We start from the raw sequence: 23,663 nt of genomic DNA, 5'->3' as shown, positions 1-23,663 counted from the left end.
ATTTAAGAAATCCTCATTGACATATATAACTGTTTATTTTATATTTTACTTCCTGAGAGAGAGGGCTCACAACAGTTTTATTTATTATTCACTTTGTAAATAAACACTTGTGAAGGATTTTGGCTTTTAAAATACAGTCGTGGCAGTTCTTAATGTTAATTACAGGAATTTAAACATAATTAAGATTTGTTTCTGTTGTAAAAATACAGAGGTTAAACTGTCGCACAAGATATTTTCTCTCATCTTCAGATAAGGCACAGATGCACCCAGTCTACAGCTCCTTTGTTATGACCAGCTAATTTCTAACAAGGCTGTCTCCCTAACTAGGATGTCTCTCTGTGACCATCTCTAGGGCAGGACCTACTGTATAAAAGTAAATGTAACCTTACTATTGGCAGTCGATTCTGTACTTCCTATAGTGCATGTGTTGACTCCTTGCTGCAAGTACATCTTTAAAATGAGACTCCAGTGACTCTATAATTCTTGATCAAGGAATTTCCCTAACGGTTTCAGATATTGTTCTGAGATCATAGGGAATATTTTTTCTTTATGAACTCAGGCCCAGTCTCATTCTAATAAACTTTTTTATTTTATTATCATTAAACAGGAGATGTGTATACCCACCAGTGATTAGGCAACGTCCCTCCAAGAAGGCCTCAGAGTTGAAGTGGTGTGGAGCACTAAAAGATTTTCACATGTAGAAGGAAATAACATCTGAAGCTAAGCAACACATTCATTGATTTTTTTTTTTTTCTAAAACAAATGTTTTTCTGTTTCTACTTTACCTGTTGGCAAAGTCACGGTCTACCATTCCGTTCTGGAGGTAGATTTCTTGAAGGGCAGAGCGAAACTTGCCACCAGACACGTCTCCTGTAGCTGTGGGACCGAGACAGGCCTGGACAATTTGTTCAGGAGAGGTACCCTGGAGGTCAGAGGTAAGAGGTCACTATTCAAATCACAGGAAAAAAGACTTGAAAGAAGGTATCATATCTAAAACATTTAAACAAGAGTAAGTATGAACAATGGTGCCATTAGCATATCATTCCCATAAACTTCCACAAAATTTCTCGTTATCAACGCCAATATTATTCAAATAACAAAATAGTAAAGGCTTGGCCTTAAAAATGGAGATATGAGTGTTGCAGATAATCTGATAAAAAAAAAAAACAGCAACCTATAACTGCCGTTTCAGACAAAAAGTGCTCTTATAAACCTCAAATACATTCCTCACTGTCTGTGTCTAACAGTTGAAAGGCATATGTTCAGGCTGACTTAAAACACATAAACTAGTTTGCCAAAAAAACAAAAGGGGAAAAAAGCACTGGGGATGAACATGTCAGTATTTTAAGTGTGCTTGTTTCTCCATGTTGTAGGTGACCATGTTTGTGCTGTCTTGCACATTTTTTTCATCTTTCGTCATACCGTAGGTTTGAACTCATGACCTGCTGCCTCGACCACCGCCTGACATGCCTCCGTTACTTTTTGCAATAGAGCCGTTCCTGTAATGCTGACATGAGTCGATGTTCCACCTCCGATGGGGCCAAACGCCACGGTGGGTCCTGATAGGGCCATAGCCAGCAGGGCCATACCCACCAATGAAGTCATGATCGATCTACAAAGAGATAGTGTAAGTATTAGTATTCAGAAAAATGACCATTAGTTTAGTTGTTTTATTTGGTTTTAGTTATGTCTTATATTGCCAAATGCATCAGGAAGCTGTATGAGATTTTTATTTTTTGTTTTAATATTAGCAATTTAAATGAGTGGCTAGAGAGAAGAGTAAAACATTTCAAACAATATCCAAAAAGGTTCAAAAAAGGACTTGTAGAGTTTTGAGAAGACGTTTCACCACTCATCCGAGTAGCTTCTTCAGTTCTTGGCGACTACTTGGAGAGAAGAAGCTACTCGGATGAGTGGTGAAACGTCTTCTCAAAAAATTTGCCTTTTTTTTAACCTTTTTTGGATATACCATGACCTGGATGACTGAGAACCTTCACAGGCATTTCAAACAATAATCAGTTTACACTATAAAGATTTTCATCATTATACAGGGAGGTCATGTTTAGTACACACTTGAAGAATGGGCCACTCCCAGATACCATAATTTACACTTTTGTCCTTTCTATGCTTTTCACTCTGACTTCTCTATAACCGTGAGGATGTAAATAATGGATTAAAATCCATATGAATAGATTAAAACGAATGATAAAGAAGTTTTTTTGTTTTGTTTTGTTTTTTTGTTTTTTTAAAAAAGTGGTTTACGGCAAATTTAATGTAATGTAAATGACCTTTCATTAGATTCAATTGAAAAAAATCGACAGTACTGCTGATTACATTCATGACTACATATTACATGTTTTAAATCATGTTCTAGTTTTATCACCTTTATGAGAATGTCAAAAAATACAACTACAAACATCTTAAATAATTATATTATTTAGAAACACTGAAATGCCACAGGAAATACGATCACACCTGGATGTTTCCCAGCTGGGATGCATGCTTCAATGGACAGCTGACTTGGTGTATGACTGGTGTCTTGTTTCACTTAAGGTTGTTACTTGAACAATCACGTATAAGGCTGTGAGTCCAGTGCCAATAAAATGCCACAACAAAGTGTTCATTGACTGGGTTGGTTTATGGCTTCGGTCTTTCTTAACTCCTTGTATCCATACAAATAAAAAAATTTATTGCTATTGTCTGTAAAGACTGAGACAGTCTTTAGAGTCTTTAGACAGGGTGTCGGTAATGCACACTGCGTGGAAAGACTTTGTCTACAGTTTTGGCCTCACCAAAAAACTCCAAATGGAAGGCAGCATGATAAAAACCTTTTATTTGTCAGAAATGCCACCAGGGATTTTTCACAAAACAACATGTGGAAGTCCACATACGGAGTCACACTGCAGAGAACCCACTACATTTTCCCCTCCGAGAAATATAATCACAAGGCAAGTAGAACTAAATGTGCATTTATGGTGGCATACTAAGGAGAAGAGACACTGGTGTCCATACTGCAGAAAAATGTTTTAGACTTCAATAACCTGAAGAGGCACAAATATATCCAGACATTCTCATTTTACAGCTCTGTCACATCACTTCAAATGTACAGTGACCCATAGTTTCAGAAAGCACAAGATCCACTGATATTCAGTTTTCTCTGACTTTTTGTATACAACTTATATTGTTGGATATGTGTGCATAAGTGTTTAGCCCCACCAGCATTATTTAGCACAATAATGTTATTTTCTTTCGAAAAGAGAGCCTTTTGTTGCATAAATGTCTATACATACATATGTGTAAATTGTGTTGTTAAATACACGAAACATACATGTTAGATGTGTTTAAATTTTAATGTATGGGGTTCTCCCTTCACATATGCACAGACAACCGAAGATTTGTTCCAGACAAGACTTTTAATTTATAGTCACGAGAATATTCCCAGACAACTGACTTTTCATTTAATTTCAGGCAACTTCAGCAGACGTTCATCAACAATTAATTAGACATTTTATTTAAGCAGGGTATCTGAACACTCCAAAGCTTAGGTAAATTGTCTATTATTAACTTTAATGCGGAGTGCAGACTTTAAGACCTAACAACAAAGACAGATACAAGCAGACACAGCCACAGTGGCAGCGACAGCGTCAGAGCAGGAGGACCTCCAGAACGTGCAATTGAATGATAACATTTGCCCACATTGCCGACTTTATCTACAGCTACAATCTCAACAATCTGTGAGCAGCATGAGGCGTTGCAGTTTGCCTCGACAATGGGAGAGCTCAGCACTGTGTGGGAGAGATTTCCACTACCCTGATGCAGGGAAAGAGTCTCTATCCCGGTGCCGTTTCCATCAGTAAGGTTAGCTGACAGCTGCCAGTAGAAAGATCCACACTGGGACTCATCAAGAGGGCAGTCATCAGCTAGCACACTGGTTACTTCACACAGTGGCTGAATGAAATCTGTAATCTGGACAAAGAAGAGAAGATAGTTGGGGATTTTGTCCATGAATATGCATGAGAGTAATCAGCGTGGTTCTTCAGAGATCAGTAGATGACATTTGTAAGAGCCATATGGGGTTACCTTGGAAACAACAGACAATCTCAGAACAGCATAATTGGAGTCAACACCACTGGATGACTTGGTTTCAATGGTCAGAGTGATGTCAGTGCCTGATAGTGTGTTGGCAGGTGGTGTTATACTCAATGTAGCATTAGCATATTCACCAGTTGTCAAGGTGAGGCTGTCAAGAGAAAAGAGAAATACACTTAAAGGTTACCGGAGCTGGATTTGTAATGGAAATATTAGATGTAGCGGGAAGGGGATTGGTGTTGAGTAAAACCTTTGGTGATAACATGTGCCACTCACCCTAACCATTACTCCCATAAAAGTAGGGTTATACAATATAATCCACACAGATTTGACTTTGCCCCAAGCTACAGGAAACTGAGATGAGTTAATAAATTATCCACTTCTATATTTTTATGGTTGTCACTGGAAGGAAGTTGTTTGGCCAGTCATGTACGTCATCTGAAATACTCAGTGGCTTTCTGAAAAATGCTCAGAAACAAGAAGCCTATTCCGTTGCAACCTGTTTTTGTGCAGTTTAAAACAGGTTGAACTGCTGAACAGACATCAATGATGCCCATAGTCTCCCACGAGAAAACAAAGTAGTGTTTTTCCCCAGATGCCAAACTATACCTTGAATGTTGGTAACATTTAACAAAAGTGTAATATTAGATCCTTCTTCTCACCTGGTTGGGTAGGTCATGGGGTAGTTTCTGTCATTTCTGGCGCCGATGGAATACACTCCACCAGAACTTTGAGTCATTACACTGAAGGCGAGCGAGAAGGGTTTTCCTGGCTCCACACTGCCGTCCACCACAGCCTAGATGTGATAAAGGGAAGAAACAGATGAAGAATTCTGATTTGAATCCTAATGTCCTAAAAAGTTCAGTATGGGCACAAAGGATGTGAAATGGAAGAAAAACAGACCTTGATATCTACTTTGGAGACTGACATCTGGGTGGTTGACTGCCTCTGAAATTCACTGTTTGATTCTTTGTCAGTTCCTTTCAGAAGGACCACAAACTCCCCCTCAGGTACTGCATCAACAGTCACCAGAATGTCTCCATTGCCCATATCAGTCATTTTGCTACTGGTAACAGCCTCTGGACCAGACACTATTACCAGGCCAATATCTCCAACTGTAATCGAGGGCGGACCTTTCCTACCCATTACTGAGAGCATCAGGGTGGTAGGCTGGCCTGGGATTACAGAGGGAAGAGGCGAAGAATCAGTGTAGAGACAGATGAAGAAAATTAAATGATCCATTGTGAATTTAAAAATATGACAGCTTAAAATGTGATCTCAGTATCTCACTAAACAACTTTACAATCATTAAACCTTACTTTCAGTTTCCTTACAAACTGGCAAAAACAATGCAAGATAACAGATCAGAGACGAGATTCTATTACCACTAGATGGTAATATAGCTGCATATTTTGTGCACATGCCTAAGATAACTCATTCAGCACTTAAAGACAATGGAGGCTTTAGTTCTCTTTCTGAGAAGGCTGTCTGATAGTAAGGAAAATGTTAATTTTGATGTTTGCATATTGTTAAAACTTCAAAACCTGTTCTGTGGTTGTTTAAAAAAAAATACAAATGAATCAAATACAAATCACTACTAGAAATTATTTTTTCAGAGATCTGTGTAATAAGTACCAGGCACAGTTCACTGATCCACTACTGTTATGGAATAAGAAAATTGCTCTTTTGCAGACTCTGTACCTGCTCTTGGGCGTCCACTAAGTACTGCATAACCCGGGTGAGTTCCCTCGAAGCGTTCCACAAAGTCATAGATGAAGGTAATAGTACTCTGGCCTGGAATCACAATCATTCACAGTTACACACAACAAGGATTTGTTGAGCCTGTTAGTATTCTGACACTTGTGACTTGTAAATTAACAACATCTGACCTGTGACTTTGAGTGTATATGGTTGTCCAGAGTTGATATTGATCTTCCAGGTTCCTGTCTTTTTTTCGGCGTTGAGAAGAATTCTCCTCAAGTTACCAACCGTCTGAATGGTGCCCAGTTTACCAGTAGCCTCACTGTTACTTTGGTTCACACCTGTACATTTTACACATGAATTATTTGTTGTGAATATCTACCAGCAAGACTGTCAGACACAAATGTTCTTAATTGATCTATACTGGAAACGGTGGGAAAAATTAGTTACCAGTGGGGTCTGTCAGTGTGAAAGTTATGGATGTCCCTGTGATGTAGATGGTGACGTTTTTAAGTGAGTCATCCAACATGAAGGGGAACGTCTCTTGCTTCCCAGGGTTTCTTGCTCGCTGAAGAACTGTCACCTGAGGGAATAGTCAAATGCATATTTTTACTTTTTATTCTTCATATTGGTCAAACCATTTTCATACTGGTCAAACCATTTTGAATCTTACCAGAGCTGAAGTCGAGGTGTCAAGGATAATGTCTGTAGCCTGTGGCAGCTGTGATTTGGATACCTGAATGGCCTGTCCACCTGAGGCCAGAGCTAAGTCCTTGTAGTCTTCAAAGGAAGCTGCTCTGAGAGAACGACGACGTCTCCTGCTCTTCCAAGTCATGAAGAATGAAACCTATGGAGATCAGTTAATGTGGAGATTTTACCCTCAGTCTTCTCACCAAAGTAGACGGTGTGAACTGAGTGTCTGTCAGCATTTACCGTTGACTTGGTACTCCTGATGAGAGCATCAATAGTATCCTTGAGATGGATATCTTTGGCTATGGCATCAGTGAAAACATAGATGTGGGACGAGGAAGGAGCTCCAGTGAGAGCTACCTGGATGAATAAAAGGCAGTAGTCTTTAAAGGATCCATGGCTTTTTGAAAAATAAACATCCCAAACAATCACAAAGCCTGCTCAAATTTTAAGACCCATTCATTGTAATACCTGAAGTCCTGACAGGCACATCTCAGGGGTATCACCACCACCTGTTGCTGTGAGCTTGGAGATTTCTGTTTTCATTTTATCAGGGCTTTTTGTCCTGATCAAAGGTCCAAAATCTAGATACAAGTAGAAAAAGAAGCTAAGCACCAACACTAAGCTGTGGCTCAAACAACTGCACCAACAAGCATTCCATCCATCACAACTGATGTTGTCATAATTATAATCAGTCTTAGATATAAGATATAAGAGGTCATACCGGGGTCATTGAATGGCACCAGGATGTACTCAGAGGGCTCATCCTGTGTTCCTTTTTTGCTGTCAATGATTTCATTAGCAACTGCTCTGGCTTCTTCAATGTCATCTGACATACTGCCAGTGGTGTCAATCACAAAGCACAGGACAGATGATCGGGCAATTCCCATCATTCTGCAAGAGAGGACAAGAGACTGCAGAGTAAATGTTTGGTGTACCTTTTATCTTTCATAGTTTTGTATAATTTTTATGTCTAGTTTGTCGTACCTAAGAAAGTCATTGTCCCCTGCAGCTGACCGGATGTCCTCCAGAAGCTGGAGGCTGGCAGCTGTGGCTGCATTCACAGCAGCGTTGTGGAGGTCCAAGTTGTCAGAGCGGCGTTCATCTTTGTTGATGCCTCCTCGAGGAACTACTGTGCTGGTGAGATCACCTTTACCTCCGTGGCTACATTTACCTGGTTGACAACAGAATGGAGTGGTCAAACTGCTATCTACTATACCTGTGACAAAATGGCTTAATTTATTGGACTTGCTGTATATGCACACTCTGTGAATAAGGAGCATTTGGACATGACCTCTGAGATTTAATAATAACATGCGATATGATACCTTTTGGCTTGGAAGCAGAAAAGATTCCCATGTAGCCAGATGTGAGTTTCTTCTCTTCCAGGATGTTGGTGAGGATTGGATTAGGGCATGCTCCAGTGTCACAGTCATAACAGGTGGCAGTGTCCACATCTACACAAGCAAAATGCAGACTATATATATGAGTGGATTCCTCCACTTAAATCAAGTCATCAACTTTTGACAATGAAATTGTCTACGTCTTCTCATTTATTCAGTTGTTGTTTATTCTATCCTTTGGATTCATGTGTTGATCTGAAAATATTGTATACCCACCAGCCAATCAGAATCAAGCAGTCTTCAGGTCTGACACAAAAACAAGACAACTATCTCTGTTCTTTGGTCTGCAGATATGTGTAGTATAGTCCAGGATAAAGTACACGTATACTGTGTCCTTTATGACATTTGCCCAACCCTCAGAAATATGTGTATGTCGTTTTCGTTCATGGACGGCAGTAACACACACTCACCTGCTAGGTTTTCCAGAGGGAGACTTGGGATTATGAGGTTGTCATGTGGCTCTGTGTAGCCCAGTTCCACCCAGTTACTGTGGCTGTAGAAGTCCTGACAGACCATGGAAACACATATTATGTAAGACTCTTATTGCTTCCTTTTAACTTCTTTATCCCAGCCATTTTCATTCCTCCGTTTTTACCTGCAGTGTATGAAGAACTCTACCCAGTGTTTCCCTGGCAGCCTTGAAGTTCTCTTCGCGAATGTTAGCCTTAATGGCTGCCATGCCCTCTGTGATTAGGCCACGTCCCTCCAAGAAGGCCTCAGAGTTGAAGTGGTGTGGAGCACTTTTCACATGTCGAAGGAAATAACATCTGAAGCTAAGCAGCACATTCATTGATTTGTTGGCTTTTCGAAAAAAATGTTTTTCTCTTTCTACTTTACCTGTTGGCAAAGTCACGGTCTACCATTCCGTTCTGGAAGTAGATTTCTTGAAGGGCAGAGCGAAACTTGCCACCAGACACGTCTCCAGTAGCTGTGGGACCGAGACAGGCCTGGACAATTTGTTCAGGAAAGTTACCCTGGAGGTCAGAGGTAAGAGGTCACTATTCAAATAACAGGAAAAAAGACTTAAAAGAAGGTTTGATATCTAAAAAATTTAAACAAGAGTAAGTATGAGAAAACAGCTGTTTGCTTCACAATGGTGCCATTAGCCTATCATTCCCATAAACTTTTTTATCTTATCTTCCATCATACCGTAGGTGTGAACTCATGACCTGCTGCCTCAGCCACCGCCCGACATGCCTCCGTCACTTTTTGCAATAGAGCCGTCCTTGTAATGCTGACATGAGTGGATGTTCCACCTCCAATGGGGACAAAGGCCACAGTGGGTCCTGATAGGGCCATAGCCAGCAGGGCTATACCCACCAATGAAGTCATGATCGATCTACAAAGAGACAGGTTAGCATCCAGAAAAATTACTAGCTAAATGAGTTTAATTGTTTCATTTGGTTTTGTTTTAAGGAACATGAAAAAAAATAAAAAATAAAATGGTTTGCGTCCTCATATTGCCAAATATTTCAGGAAATAGATGTGTTGGAAAGAAGAACAAAACATTTCAAACAACAATCAGTTTACATACAACATAGTATATATGACTTTTGTGCTTCATCCATTTCTGGTATTTTTTCCCACAAAGGTTGTTGTTCCATTCCCATTAAAACTGTACAATAAACTCAACTAAGTCTAATGTGAAGAGTTCATAGGGTGGTGACATTGAGTACACATTTGAAGAATGTGACACTCCCATCTAAACATAACCTACTACTATACTTTTGTCCTTTATATGCTATTACTTTTTGAGAGTGATGCAAATAATGCATTAAAAGCCATATGAACACATTAAAATAAGTGATCAAGATGCATTTATATAATATGCAACACAAATATTTTATAAATAAATTATAGTTGGTTAAATAATGTGAAATTCAATTTTAAAAGATGATTATTCTACTGAATACATTCAGGGTTGCATATTATTATATTTTATTCTGTTAATGTATAAATAAACTAGATTATTCCGAATTCTCAAGTATAAGGAGAAGGACAATAACACCAATGGTATTATGTATTAATACAATAAAATATTCACTAACTTCATTCACATCAGTTGATCACATAGTTTGATTATGGCTTAAATTTGGTTTAACTCTTAAATTTATTTTTCATTTTCCTGTCCTTATTCCCATTTCCTATTAAAACTATTTTCTGTTTCTACTTGTCTCTCTAGACTGTATGGATGATAAATAGGACAGAAAAGCTGACCTGGAATGGAATACACTTATAAATCTGACATTTTCACAAAGGTTTTGCCCTTATCTTTACTACTAGCATGCATTCACATATAATATACATATAAAATAATGTGTTTGTGTTCATATAGCATTAAAAGTATCCACAAAAATGTATTTCAACATGGGTGAAAAAAAAAAAAAAAAAAAAAAAAAAGACTAAATATGAAATAAATAGCCTTTGGTTGAATTTGTCTCCACGTACTCACAATTTACCTTTTTGGCGGATGGTGTAGCATACTCATCTGGACCTTTGTTTTGTTTGCCAAATCACTGAATGACAAACCATTGACTAACTGTAATTTCTATTTATATTCTTGGAAATATATATTCTTGCATCAGTAGATGACCCTCTGGATATTCAATCAGTGATGTAGTTATCTAGTTCAAACATAAACCTCAGAAGGCATAGTTTCTTGCAGCATTCTGGAAGAATGCTTAGTGCCCTGCCCTAAAAAATGATTTTGCAGATACAATTACAAGAAACCAAGTGAACCTCACCCCACCCTATAAGAGCAGAGAGGGAGGACAAACTGTGCATTAAATGGCCAAATAACAAATCTACGGTTGGTGGTGAAATTGTAAGATGAATTGAAAAAAGGAGCAAACATGTTGGGTTAAAGTGAAAGTAAAGGGTGGGATGGGCCAAAGCAAAGAGAAAGAGTAAATAAAAGAGCAAAGACAGTGAGAAAAGAGAAACTAAATGGGAAACTGTCAGAATGGTGAGAAGGAATGACAAACTCTGTAATTAAACAAAAAGCACTTTCACAAACTAAAATATGGATATATAGAGCAGAAAAATAGCAATTTCATTTCTGTGTTTGTAGAAAATCGTTGATGTTTGTAGCCTATGTTGCAAGCTCTTAGCATCATCAATCAATCAGTCAATCAATCAAACTTTATTTGTATAGCATTATTCATACAATGAAAATGTAGCACAAAGTGCTTTATGCAATAATCCCACCTGCATCCCCAGCCCACCCCAACCGCCACCACCACCACTTCCCCACCACAGACACGCCCCCACATGTACACAGACACACCCAACAAGAACTGCAAGAGCAAGAGCTGTAGAAACGCTATTGTAGGTGAGGAAACACCTAAATCGTCAATAAATAAATAAATAAATAGATTCAGTTAGAAAGCCAGACTATAAAGGTAGGTCTTCAGTTTGCTTTAAAAAAATATCAAAACTCTCTGCAGCCCTCAGGTCTTCAGGCAGGCTGTTCCACAGATGGCGACCATAGTGACAAAAGGCTGCCTCACCGTGGGTTTCTGTTCTAACTCTGGGTACCATTAAAAGGCCGCTGCCAGAAGACCTGAGGGCTCCAAGAGGTTCATACGATAAGAGAAACTCTGATAAATAGCTTGGACTAAGACCATTAAGAGCTTTATAAACCAATAAAAGGATCTTAAAATCAATTCGGAAGCAAACTGGAAGCCAGTACAGAGATGTTAAAACGGGTGTAATGTGCGCTCTCTTTCTGGTCCTCGTCAGCACACGGGCAGCTGAGTTGTGTAACAATTGTAAGTGCAAAATATTTTTCTTGGGAAGACGAGAAAGTAGGGCATTGCAGTTGTCAGTCCCGCAAGTAATTAATAACTCTCTCCAAATTCTCTCAACCTCCTTCAGACGGTCGGGAAGCACCTGTGAACCGCCATCTTCAGGTCTTGGCTATTTGGTTTGGGTGGTGCTAAAACTATCATGTCTTTGGAACAGGTTTTTCTGTCTGCATTTGGCAACATTCATTCTTTCCTTCAGGTCTAAGCTGTCTCCCTCTGCTTGTTATTGAGAACCAGCCCATAGTGTGATGCTGCCACTTCTGTGCTCTATCACAGGGTAGGACTGGCCAAGTGATGAGTGGAGCCTGGTGTTCCATCAACATACGTTTGGGGATCTCCTGGGAGATTTGAATGAGACCAGAAAATGTTCTTTCTTCATCATTCTGTCAAAGTCCTTTAAATACTGTTTGGCAAAATCCAATAAGACTTCAGTCACCATTTTCGGCGAGCTGCTCTGCAATTAAACCCTGCTTGATAAAGTTCTGCTGAGAGGATTAGCGCATCTTCACGGAGGACTTCTGTAATTCTCCTGGACTGACCAGTTTGTGGCCTCCCCACTGACCAGGGAACCTCTTGCTCAGTTATTCAGATTGCCCACAAACAGTAAGTCTTGGTTGTTCCAAACTGCTTCCAGTTATAGTGCTCCTATAAGTACTAAAAGCTGTAAAAGTGGTTTTATATCCCTATGTCATAATATTTATTTGCTGGGGTCTACAGATTAGACAGATACCGCCCAGTCATTTAAATTTGCCATAAGTGGACTCCAATCAATGTAGCATGTGCCTGACCCACCACTGGGAGAGTCAAATAAGAGACTTTAGTTTGGAATTTGTTGTTATGGGCTGATGGCAACCAATGACCATTTTGCCCATTCCAAATTAGATCTATGTCACAGTAATATGCTTTTAAAAAGGGATAGGTGTCTTTCTAAATCGACAGCATGTAGTTCCTCAATTGTTTATTGTCTTAGGTTGCTGCACCAGCTCTGAGTCGCTTGTATTTACGTAACCAGCAGATGTAGACAGAGACATTTCCAGTCATTAAGCATCTCAGTTTCAGGCAGACTCTCAGAGGTGCTGTTCATGTTTGAACAGAGGACCACTGTCTTAGTGATTTTGTATTAATTGTGTTTTTTGTTTGTGTGTGTGTGTGTGGTGGGTGCTGTGTATCATCATCAGACAACCTCACAGTACAAGTGTAAGGCCAACAAGTTCACACAAGTCCAGCATTGTCGTGATGTTCAGTCATGTAGTACAAATAGCGACATATCACAGATACCATATTTCTATTTCTGTTACTTTTGGTTTTGATTATTTTTTTTTTTTTCTGTTTCCCTTTTTACATGCCTCTGTATTTTCCCACACCTATCTCAGTTTAAGCCAAATTTGCATCCCTGCTGAAACAATCAGTCTCTTTCATCTGTAAAGTCATCAGCATACAGGGCGGAGCAAAGGCATCTATGTCTGTGAGCTTCAGTGGGCATCTCCGGGACATGAGAGCTGTAGAAGGTGACAGAACTGAAGGGATGTGTGTCTCTGTTGGAGAGATAGCCTGACACACAACAGGAATTCATGAAAGGTTTTGACTTTCTCCCTCCTCCGTGAATGTAACCAAACGTCTAGGTGAGTGTTACTGAAATGACTAAAATCAGTCGTGTTTGCAGCATAATGACAAACCTTAGCTCTCTAGCTTTAGTCAACAATACTAACTTTCCATGGTTTTGATCTACTTCTTGTATTAAGAAACTTTTTTATACAATTTGAATTGTTATTAACATTTTTCTTGTTGTTCTTTTGTTGCAGACCATCATCTTTCTTTCCCTGTTGTCCTAGCAATAGGTATGTTTGATGTCTTTCCTTTTACATTTAAGTCACCCTTCAGTTTTGTGTGGAATCCAGTCTAATGTGGTACTTTCAGAAGGTGCTTTCAGCATACTCAGCTCTGATTTTTGAAACGAGATACAGGATCTTAGCATGCCTTACAGTATCCTTTTTATGATTTGTGTACACTCGGTTGCCAGTTCATTATTTATATTTGGCTGATAAGAGTCCCACAATGATTCCTGCCTTCGTTATTATCAGTTTTGTGGTCACTGTAGAGGCTTTATTTTATGGTGATTTAGATTATGAGGGCTTTAAAGTAACTTGTCCACCTACGTTAATATCAGTAACTTAGTTAGTGAGTTAGGTGTGCTTAATAAAATGCCAGCTGAGTGTTTATAAAATGAAATGTCAGTAAAGAAACTAGTAAGTATGTAACTCAGAGCCAGATACAAGTCGAGAAGAGAACAGTATTAAAATGCAGTGCTTCAAATGTGACTCTCTGTTTATGAAAATACAAAACCACCCAGCTTATCCGTCTATTGAATCTCCCAGGCTTGTTCACCAGCTTCGTGCAAAGTTGCTGACTGACTCTTATCTGTTCTGTGTGGTGCTTGTGCTTCTCATATTGCATATTGCGGGTATTCATGTTTCTAATTTCTGATTATGACTTTCAAAGGTTTACTTCGAAGCACCGGCAGCTTCGTAATGGTTCACAGTTAAGCAGTCATATTTTTGTCATGACTTCACGTACCACATTACATCAAAATAAATCTAACACGTCTTACTCTAATACTTACTCTGTAGAGCTAGTACTTACTGGTATTTTACTGCATCACCTGACAAATGGTCTGTAATATGCTGAACAAGTCAGAAAAGTCTGTGTCAAAATGAGACTCCAAGTTTAAATTGTTTTTGGTCTTATTTATTCTTCAGCCTATAGATCTTGGTTTCCCATGCGTGTGTACATCAGCTGCACATTTTCAAGTTCATCTTGCCGGTCACTTATTTGCTGAGAACGTGGCAAATATGTTTACACTACAAGTGGATTCTTGCAGTTTGCAGTTAGAGCTCTGAAGTTGGTAGAAGCTTTATTTTTCTATCATCTGCTATCAACAAGATCTTTTGTTGAGCAGTCACTGTTTCAAGTTTTTTCAGATTCCTGGTACTCAACAGGTCCTGCAAACCCTGTGACACGCAGCCACTGTCGGCCATGCAGCCCACCGCAATCATTCTGACAACTTCATAGCTAGCAAGTGGTGTCTGCTCCATGTCAGCTAATGCCAGCAACCAACGGCCTTTTAATATACTAGTTTAAACTGCAACAAGTAGTTGAAAGAAATATTATTGAAATACTTCCTGGTTTCCTTACTCTTGTATGCCTTTAAACTGAATTAAATGAGATTATGTTTCATCATTTTTGGAAAATGATGTAACAATAGAGTAACACACAGATAAGTCCTTGTCCTGTCCGTGTCTGACAACAATACACTGCTTCCCTTTTGCTTCACTCGGCATGTGTAGTTGCCCAATAGCTGGTATGTGGCTAGACCGCAGCGACAGGCTTTGACATGTTGCCTGTACGTTTTTTTTTCTCATTTGGTCTTGTTGCCAGTAAGGAGTAAAGGAAAAGCATTACCCTGTATATTATAATGTTTTTGAAGAATTTAGTAACAATTGTGTGCACACGTTCCCAAAAAGGCCATTTCCACTGAAAGTGCTAAAAAAAAAAAATGTACTTATTGCACTGATGTGTCACTATGCAGCTTGTAGAGCATTTAATGAGTGTACAGTTGAAAATATAACAATGGAACCATGTAACATGAAGAGGGTGCTCCTCAACAACAAAAACTCCTGTTAAACTCCTTCTAAACCAAAAAAAAGTGCATTTCAAAAACATCTGACACGGTGATGATAACTGATACTTTACCACTCCTTTTCCTCCCAGATAGTGGCTAAGTGAAAAGTTTCCATATATATGTCTCGCTTGTTAACATTAATTAATCAATTACAAACCTACTTTGCTTCCAAGGAAACTGTAATAAATGTCACTGAGCCAGAGGAAGGGCACACCCTGCACAGTTGGCCAGTCTATCACAGGGCTGTAATAAATACCTTATCATATATAATTTAGCTGATAATTGTAGAAGCAACATAACATAATTACAGATAATGAATCTCCTGTTAGTAGTACTTGGCGACAGACGCCTCTGACCTACTGTGTTCTGCTGTGACCTGTTTTTAGCACAACAGTCTCTTAGAGTTGCATTTTTTTTCCAGAAAATGTAAAACAATAGCATGTCTCAGCCTCAACAGCTCTCGTCAGAGCGTGTTTTGTGTGTTGTGCCAAATACACAAGTGAAATGTCTGTATTTTGTTATGATTTGGTCCCTGAGGTTTTCATTATTTACTTTTAACAATGCATCAAGGAAACAGTTTAATGGATGGTTTGTAATTGATCAATTCATTTTAGCAAGCCAGACAGAAACAGAGACATTTGTCTGAGTCACTGTGAGTAATGGGAGTGATAACGCCTCAGCTATCTACAAGCACGAGCACATCTGCCTTTCATAACATCCTCAGCATCATCACTGCATCTCATCATTTTTTCCACAGATGCTCTGAACAAGAGACAACATCGGAAACTGCTGGGGGACACACGTACAAAACGCTGAGCTCATCCATCTCCAGTTCAGTCAACAGCTCCTCAGCGGAGCAGAATGAGCAACCTTGGGCCCAATGGATCACAACCCAACTCAAACATCACGCAGGAACAGATCTTCTGTCCCCTGCTTCAGATCATGAGGAACACTCCAGGCACCAACAACACGAAGGTCAATTTGATGGTGGTTTGCTTCCACGGTCTGGTCTCCTGCATAGGGATTTTGGAGAACGCCCTGATCATCTGGGTGGTGGGCTTCCGTCTGAGACACCGCACTGTGGCCTCCGTCTGGGTGCTCAACTTGGCCATGTCTGACTTCCTGGCTACCCTGACACTTCCGCTCTTCACGACCTACCTTAACGCCCCACATAGCTGGGAGCTGGGCGACCCGCTTTGCAAAGCACAGGCTTCCATCTTTTTCTTTAACATGTTTGTGTCAGCCTTCTTGCTGGCTGCCATTTCACTGGACCGCTTGCTTCTGGTGGCTAAACCAGTGTGGAGCCTGAATCATCGGTCAGTGGCAGTGGCGTGGGAGGTGTGTATATTGGGCTGGCTGTGGGCAGCAGTTAACACATTACCTTACACCCTGTTCCGCTCAGTGATTGAGAAAAGGGATCAGAGGAGGCTGTGCTATCATAATTTTGCCTTGTATTTATCTCCTGATGCCGCACTGGATAGAGAGTGCAACAAGAGGCAGACAGTGACAGCCATCTCCAAGCTGCTGCTGGCATTCCTGTTCCCTCTGGTGGTGATTGCAGGGAGCTACATCAAAATAGGTCTGAGCCTGAGGAGCAGGAACATGAGGAGGAAGCAGAGTACCAGCAGAATAGCTGATACGCTCATCGCATCAAACAGAGACACGGAATCAGAGAATCCAAATATCCTCACGGCCACAAAAACTACCCATTTCCTTCTCAAGCCTCCGACCTCTGGGCCATCTTTAATCTTGACAGAAAGTACCTCATCCCCAAACACAGCCAGCGGTCACAGCCAGCTTTCACAGAGTTTCACCAAAATGGTTACATCGTTGATTGCAGTGTTTGCACTGTGCTGGGCTCCTTATCACGTCATCTGCCTGATTGAAGTGACAGCCCATTATAAAAGAGAAAATCTCAAACTGGTGATGGTGGGACTGCCCATAGCAACAACCTTTGCTTTCTTAAATCCAGTATTGAACCCCATTCTGTACGCCTTTAGCTGCCCACACTTCTGGGTAAGAACACGACAAAGTCTGGGAGCAGTCTTTGATGGATTGGTAGAGGAAAGAGGTGGCTTACTGGCCGTCCCAAGCAAGAGCATAAGAGCTCATATTAGACGGAAGAGCAGTCGGGATGTAGACCTTGCTATGCCAGGGTCACGAAAAGATTCATGTGCGCCCTGTCAGTCACCTGACACCCATCCACCCATCCCATCACCTTTGCTCCCTGAACGCCTCAGAGACAGTCACATGGAGCATACAAGATGTTCAAAATCTGATGTGGAGAATAGCTGAGACACTTTGGGTTATTGGCTTCTTATTAAGGAAAATGCTTGTTTTATATTTTTTCATGTCATGACTGTGACATGTGCTAGCTCAATGGAAGCCCTTGGACCTGTCATGTAAAGCATTTGACTAGCACAAAAGGTAAAGGTTTGATATAGTATTTGTAGCCTTTGGGGCGGCCCGAAATATCTGAAAATCGATTTGGTCCATGCAAATACATTTAGACAAACATTGGTTTGCCCAGAGGTGAAACCTTACTGAGTTTTGCTTTTCCCCTTGTGTCACTTGTGATGGCATGTTCCCCTGCATTTCATCCAGTGCCATCATTTGGTAACCATTTTTTGATCACGGCTGAAACGGTATATTTAATAACTTTTAGATTTAAGTAGACTGAATTGTTGTTATCATCACATAGAAAGGTTGAAACAAGAGACTTTAGTATCTTAACATTACATGCATGTATCTTGTTAAAAAGCGAAAAAAACATAAGCATTATAATAATAAACCTTTATAACATAGCATGCTAGCATGGCAGAATACAGGCCTCCTGTCTTTCCCAGCTGGCACTGGGTGAGAGGCTAACACAGAGAAACAAGTGCACACCTACAGCACCAGTTAATCTGCTTGCATGCAATCTGCCAGAGCACCCTGACAGGCCCCAGAAAGGTCCCAGCTTCTAAGAATCTTCATCTCGTGGTAACGTGACAAAGCCAACCATGTGAGAGTGCTAACCACTGCACTTCCTTTTGTCCTAATTGTTATGCTAGCAAGCAACCATGCCGACCTAAGATGTAAACAAGGTAAAAAACTGTATCATTGTCTTTGTGAGCAGGTTTAGCTTGCTCATAATAGCATTTAGCTCACGGCCCTCTGAGAAGTTGAACAGTAGTTCAACTGGATGCACTAGCAAGGTTCAACAAAGTTGTAGTGAATTTTCCATCGTAACTTTCATGAAGACTGCGTCTCTCTTTGTCCATTAGAGCAGTGTTTTTCAACCTTTCTTGAGCCAAGGTACATTTTTTTCATTGAAAAAAAAACACCACCAACTGAAAATGTTAAAAAAATTAAACTCTGTAGCCTGTATTAACAATATAAAGTCATTCTTGGCTAAGTGTCTTGAATAGGAATCAAATAAACACAAAGAAAAAAGTCTTATATATAAACACAGACAGATATATATACACAGACACTTGACAATGGCATATTATTTGCAGATAATAATTCATTCGTTTTCAAAAAAAGTTTTTTAGACCAATTCGGTGAAATTGGATAATTTCCCACGGCACACCTGACGATCTCTCACGGCACACTAGTGTGCCACGGCACAGTGGTTGAAAAACACTGCATTAGAGCAAATACTTTTGTGTTTTGTACAAATGAGGCAATACCAGCACTGACTTAGTCATTTGACTAAGATGGGTGCGCATGGAAAACTCAGCTTAATTCATTGCAGCCTCAGAAGTTAAGTTTCATGATGTTCTTGCTGTTAGTATATTATGTATCTATGATCCTACACCAATATGTTCATTTTGACAACATGTAAGTGTTTTTTTGTTTTGTTTTTTCACAGCAATGAATGGCACCGCTCACTGCTCTAAATTAGTTTTTTTTCTAAATCCTAAATTTAAAAAAAATAAAACATTTTACATAACCACCGTATCCTCTTGGTTTTTCAGTCCCCTTCAAATCATCCTTTTTTTTTAAAAAAAAAACACCAGTGACACGATATCCTTCAGTTATTCCTATCTCACTGTGAAGTGCATGCGTCTATCATGCAAAAAAAAAACACATTTCTGCTGCACCAATTTAAGCTATTTCTTTCTCTTTGTGTAGATCTATTGTGTAGATCTATTCTCTCAAAATATTCAAATGAAACACCAAGAAAAGGAAAAGCAGATGCAAACCGTGACAAGAGGACTCAAGCACACAGGGATTTTCACACAAAATCTAAATCACAAGCCAGACCATTAGACGCTTCTGTTGATTGGTTGCTGTTGCTATACAGATTGTGTCCACAAGAGGGCAGTGTAACATTGACTACATACACAGTCACGAAACGATAGAGTGGGATTATTCTATTCAGGTCCTGTAATCAAGGTGCACTTTAAATCTGGACCGCTGAACCACCTTTCTGAATGATTGGATTTAATCATATCTGATATCCATTTTGATTGACTGTCTCATTGTCGCCATCACATTTGTCTGGTTCCATCCCACTCAATTGGACACACACACACGCATTCACAGAGTGAGGTATAATGTAGGCCACAGTGGCATGGGATTACCATGGAGGTAGTTGTAATTTGGAGAGAATATTAGAGAGTGAAGATCCAGAATATAAAGACAGAGCAGGATTAAACCTAACGGGTCAGACTGACACACAAAGTTCCACTTTCCTCGCAGCCATTCACTTCCAGCAGATTATCATAGTCTCCCTCTCTCACCCCCGTTTAGATCACATCTCTGTCTCTTTCTGTATTCATCTGTTTCTTTCTGTATGTTTCTGTGGACGCACAGTGATGCCTATTAGTTTAAATTCATTTGAGGAATACACTAACAAATGAATAAAAGAGGAAGGTGATAAGAAGAGAGAAAAAAGTTTTGACAGAGGTTGATAATTGATTTCACAACCAGCAAGATCCCAGAACACGGATATCTTAACAAATACATTTGGTGAAATTTACTTGCAATAAGAGTTTTTAGTGCAGTTTTTAGTGTGCTTTAAATTTAGCTCACAACATAATAAAAATGTGGTGTGAGTAAAATAACATTTAATTCGGGGGGGGGGGTCATTGTAGTTTTTAGCTGAATGGTCCTAATATCTCCTAGCACAATTCAGAAAATGTCTCTAGAGGGACCTGAATGGAAGGATATAGCTGCAATAAAGATTAGAGTTTACTGACGCTCAGCTGCAGATGGATGAAATAATGAAACAGCAGGAGGATGATGGCAACAGAAAATGTTGAAAATGATACAGCCGAGAGATTACGTGACAAACCGTCAGTACAGATGAGCGACAAGGGAAGAATGAAAGACAAAGTCGAGGGGGAAGGGGGTAAATATTGCTTCATAAGGGTTTAATGCACTGCTGCTGTACTTATAGCTGGCAGATGCTGCTAGAGAATTAAAGCTGGTTGTGTGGCAGTAATTTTCTTTGACCATCAAGTACTCAACAATACACTCAAGTACACACACAGAAAGAAGAGGAGGCATTAGTGCAGCGATTGCAAAATCTTCTTGAACTCGCTTTGAAATACTGAGTTTATCCATTTTCTGCTGTTTTATGCTTACGCTGTATTTATTCCACAGCTGCCGTTATTAGTTGCTTGGCTGATGAAACATTGTGCACAAAATAAAAACATAGGCTTTGCATCATATTATGTGTCGCTACAGATTCAAGCTCTGATGCAGTGACCTCTTGCAAAAACGTGTGGCGTGCCAGACGTCTATACACTGCTAACAGGAACCAAATGTGCCTCTAGACTTCCCAGATGGTTTCATTCCTCTAAGTCTTGCAAGAAAAAAGGGTTCAGTATTTTACAAGAAGAAAATCAAACTCATTAATAAATCACAATCGTGGTTTTTCTACCCAGCTGACTTTTCAGCTAACACTTTTAGTACATTTTGCTGATAACTGTTAGTTGTAATTTATTAGTTTTATATAGAATTTTGAAACTGTGTTATTAGTAGGTTTACTAGAGTGAATGGTAAAGGGAGTGGTTGTGTTTCTGATAACTGCTGTGGGACTGCTCAGTTTCTACCGATGCGATAAATTTGTTTTCATCAAAACCACTGAGAGGAGAAGTAAAAAACATTGATCATCTTGTGACAATACAATGTTCTGCTGGGAAATGTTTGGACCTGGCATTCATGTGGATGTTACTTAGACATGTACCACCCACCTAGACCAGACCAGGCATGCCCAATCCATATCAATGACACCCCTTGATTTCAGCAGCCATCCCCAGCAGGATGCAGCCTGACACAGGCACACACACACAAATGGTTTAGGAAGGAACAACTAAAAAAACATGGAAAACACCGTACACACAAGGTCACTAGATCCCAAACTGATCAAGTATCTGCACTGGGCCAAGCCTGGTCCACAGAGTCCCCTCCCCTCAACCCATAAGACCCAAAGACCCCCACTAACAACCTTCTGTTGCCAGACACCACAGGACACCCTCAGAAGGCCCATGTCCACTCTCTGATGACTCAGAATATTAATTTACACACATACACACAAAGGTTAATATAAGGTCTATAATCTATAAAAAGGTGGCTGCATATATATAGTAAACTACACATATATATAGAATGTATATAATGCAACAGGTTGATACTGTTATTATCAACCTGTCATCATTATTATCATATACATATGTTGATGTCAGTATTAGACTTACCTCTCTTGCGTTCCACAATGACACCAAGATTCTTGTAGGTCTCACAAACCTTATGAATGAATTTCAAAATCAGACCGTCAGAGTGATCTTAAACAGTTCTGAAAGCAGACTCCTCTTTCCCTCTTTTGTTTCCCTTTTTTATAAGAAGGATGTTGAGGTGTGAGATCTTAGTACGCATGTCTGTGTTACATAGCATGTCGTTGCATGTTAACCTTTTGGCTGTGACTTGCTCTGTCCTTTATAGGAAATGGGAGTGATCAGTCGGTACTGCTTGCGTTAGCACTGAACAGTCAAACTTTTTGCTCAGGGCATTTCCCTAACTTGTGGATTTCCATGTATTGAGTAATGTGTAGATTACACTTATCTATTAATACTGGTTTCTTTATAAAGTCTTATTTTAGACTGCAGTCAGCATAGGCACTGAGGACTCAAGAATAACATTGTTTGGAATAAAATAACACACAATGAGAGGTTGCATTGCATAAAACCTTTGCTGAGTAACAGTGATATGATGTTTTTGATCTTCTGCTAAATGTCACTGAAGTTTGTCATCATTGTGACGTATCTGTTCAGGAGTTCGCATCATCCCTCGTCCATGGCTGAGGTGCCTTGAGTAAGCCCCTAATGCCCCAAATTGCTCCATAAACTGCTGTGTAAATGAATGGATGGGTCAAATCCAGATGAAGAATTTTCCCACGTGGGATCAATAAGAGAATAATAATAATAAATATTATTACTTCAGTGAAACTACATTACATAGTAAAAAACTGCACATTCACTCATACCATTCAATAAAAAATACTAATATTAATCATACTTAGAATTAACATAACTAAAGTTTGCTAACATCAATTGCCACATGTTACTTGTCACACTAGACCAAATAAGACCGTAGCAACAAAAACACTGCAGGGGTCCATGTTATTGCCCACCTTCATAAAGAGTCTTTAAGATGTCATCTTAACATGAAAACCCCATTCATCTAGTCATGAATTTCTGATTTGCTCTCCGCTGCTTAGGAAATTCTGTATTGTTGCAATAGCTTATTGAGCGAAACCTAGACTGACAAATGTTGGTGTGTAAGACAACACCAAACTGTGTCTGAAATGTCATCAAATTTTCACCATACAGAAGATTTAGACAGGGTTGACAACTTGCACGCTTTTATTGTGCAGCCACACCCATACTGCCAACACAAGCTTCAACCAAACAAAAGATAATACAAAAACCCCCCTCCATTTTCACAAATGTACCTGTAAAGATTAAACAGTCTTTCTCTGGACGTGTCTGAACATTAGGCTTTGTTCCACATACTGTACATGCATCAAGACTGGTGCATAAGCAATTACAGAGAGCACAAACTTAATCTGGTGAAGACATTTCTTGTGATAAATATTATTAATGAGGCTCCCCACTGCTGTCTCAAAAAAGTCCCAATGAATGTGTTGTTTCCTCTTTCAAGTTAAACAGATTGCTTAACATCAAGGCCTTTGGCAAGAAGGAACCCAAAGGTCAACCTAGAATGTTTGTCTCAGTAGTGGTAACAATAATGGAGAACCCAAATGTCCAATTTTTATCTATCCAAAAATGTTTTTTGAGGCAA

General features: G+C 39.6%; 2 protein-coding genes across 2 annotated transcripts; one reads left to right on the top strand and one right to left on the bottom strand.

Annotated features, from left to right (window-relative positions):
• Positions 1 to 2,596: 2,596 nt before the first annotated feature.
• LOC311502010 (von Willebrand factor A domain-containing protein 7-like) lies at positions 2,597 to 22,159 on the bottom strand. Its single transcript, XM_084564119.1, has 18 exons — positions 22,061 to 22,159; positions 9,033 to 9,222; positions 8,721 to 8,857; positions 8,479 to 8,623; positions 8,294 to 8,387; positions 7,809 to 7,937; positions 7,468 to 7,654; positions 7,205 to 7,374; positions 6,952 to 7,064; positions 6,724 to 6,840; positions 6,464 to 6,637; positions 6,241 to 6,373; positions 5,979 to 6,131; positions 5,791 to 5,883; positions 4,993 to 5,264; positions 4,752 to 4,885; positions 4,081 to 4,240; positions 2,597 to 3,966 (listed from the first exon to the last, which is right to left on the bottom strand). The coding sequence occupies exons 2-18, from the start codon at positions 9,213 to 9,215 to the stop codon at positions 3,586 to 3,588; spliced, it is 2,775 nt and encodes a 924-aa protein (XP_084420245.1). The 5' UTR covers positions 9,216 to 9,222; positions 22,061 to 22,159; the 3' UTR covers positions 2,597 to 3,585.
• Positions 12,258 to 17,921, top strand: LOC311496255 (prostaglandin D2 receptor 2-like). The gene is made up of 3 exons (XM_084556036.1): positions 12,258 to 13,311; positions 13,492 to 13,527; positions 16,126 to 17,921. The coding sequence occupies exon 3, from the start codon at positions 16,230 to 16,232 to the stop codon at positions 17,661 to 17,663; it is 1,434 nt and encodes a 477-aa protein (XP_084412162.1). The 5' UTR covers positions 12,258 to 13,311; positions 13,492 to 13,527; positions 16,126 to 16,229; the 3' UTR covers positions 17,664 to 17,921.
• Positions 22,160 to 23,663: the final 1,504 nt, after the last annotated feature.

This window comes from Chelon labrosus (assembly GCF_963514085.1).
Source record: "Chelon labrosus genome assembly, chromosome: 2".
Lineage (NCBI taxonomy): Eukaryota > Metazoa > Chordata > Actinopteri > Mugiliformes > Mugilidae > Chelon > Chelon labrosus.
The sequence above is the reverse complement of the archived record's forward strand: the minus strand, read 5'-3'. Positions and strand labels throughout refer to the sequence as shown.

Excerpts from the sequence above, each read along its gene's own strand:
- LOC311502010 (XM_084564119.1), bottom strand. The coding sequence starts at position 9,215 with ATGACTTCATTGGTGGGTATAGCCCTGCTGGCTATGGCCCTATCAGGA. Across the intron at positions 8,624-8,720 it reads GACCGTGACTTTGCCAACAG|TGCTCCACACCACTTCAACT; the intron begins GTAAAGTAGAAA and ends ACATGTGAAAAG. Across the intron at positions 6,841-6,951 it reads TGTGCCTGTCAGGACTTCAG|GTAGCTCTCACTGGAGCTCC; the intron begins GTATTACAATGA and ends TTATTCATCCAG.
- LOC311496255 (XM_084556036.1), top strand. The coding sequence starts at position 16,230 with ATGAGCAACCTTGGGCCCAATGGATCACAACCCAACTCAAACATCACG.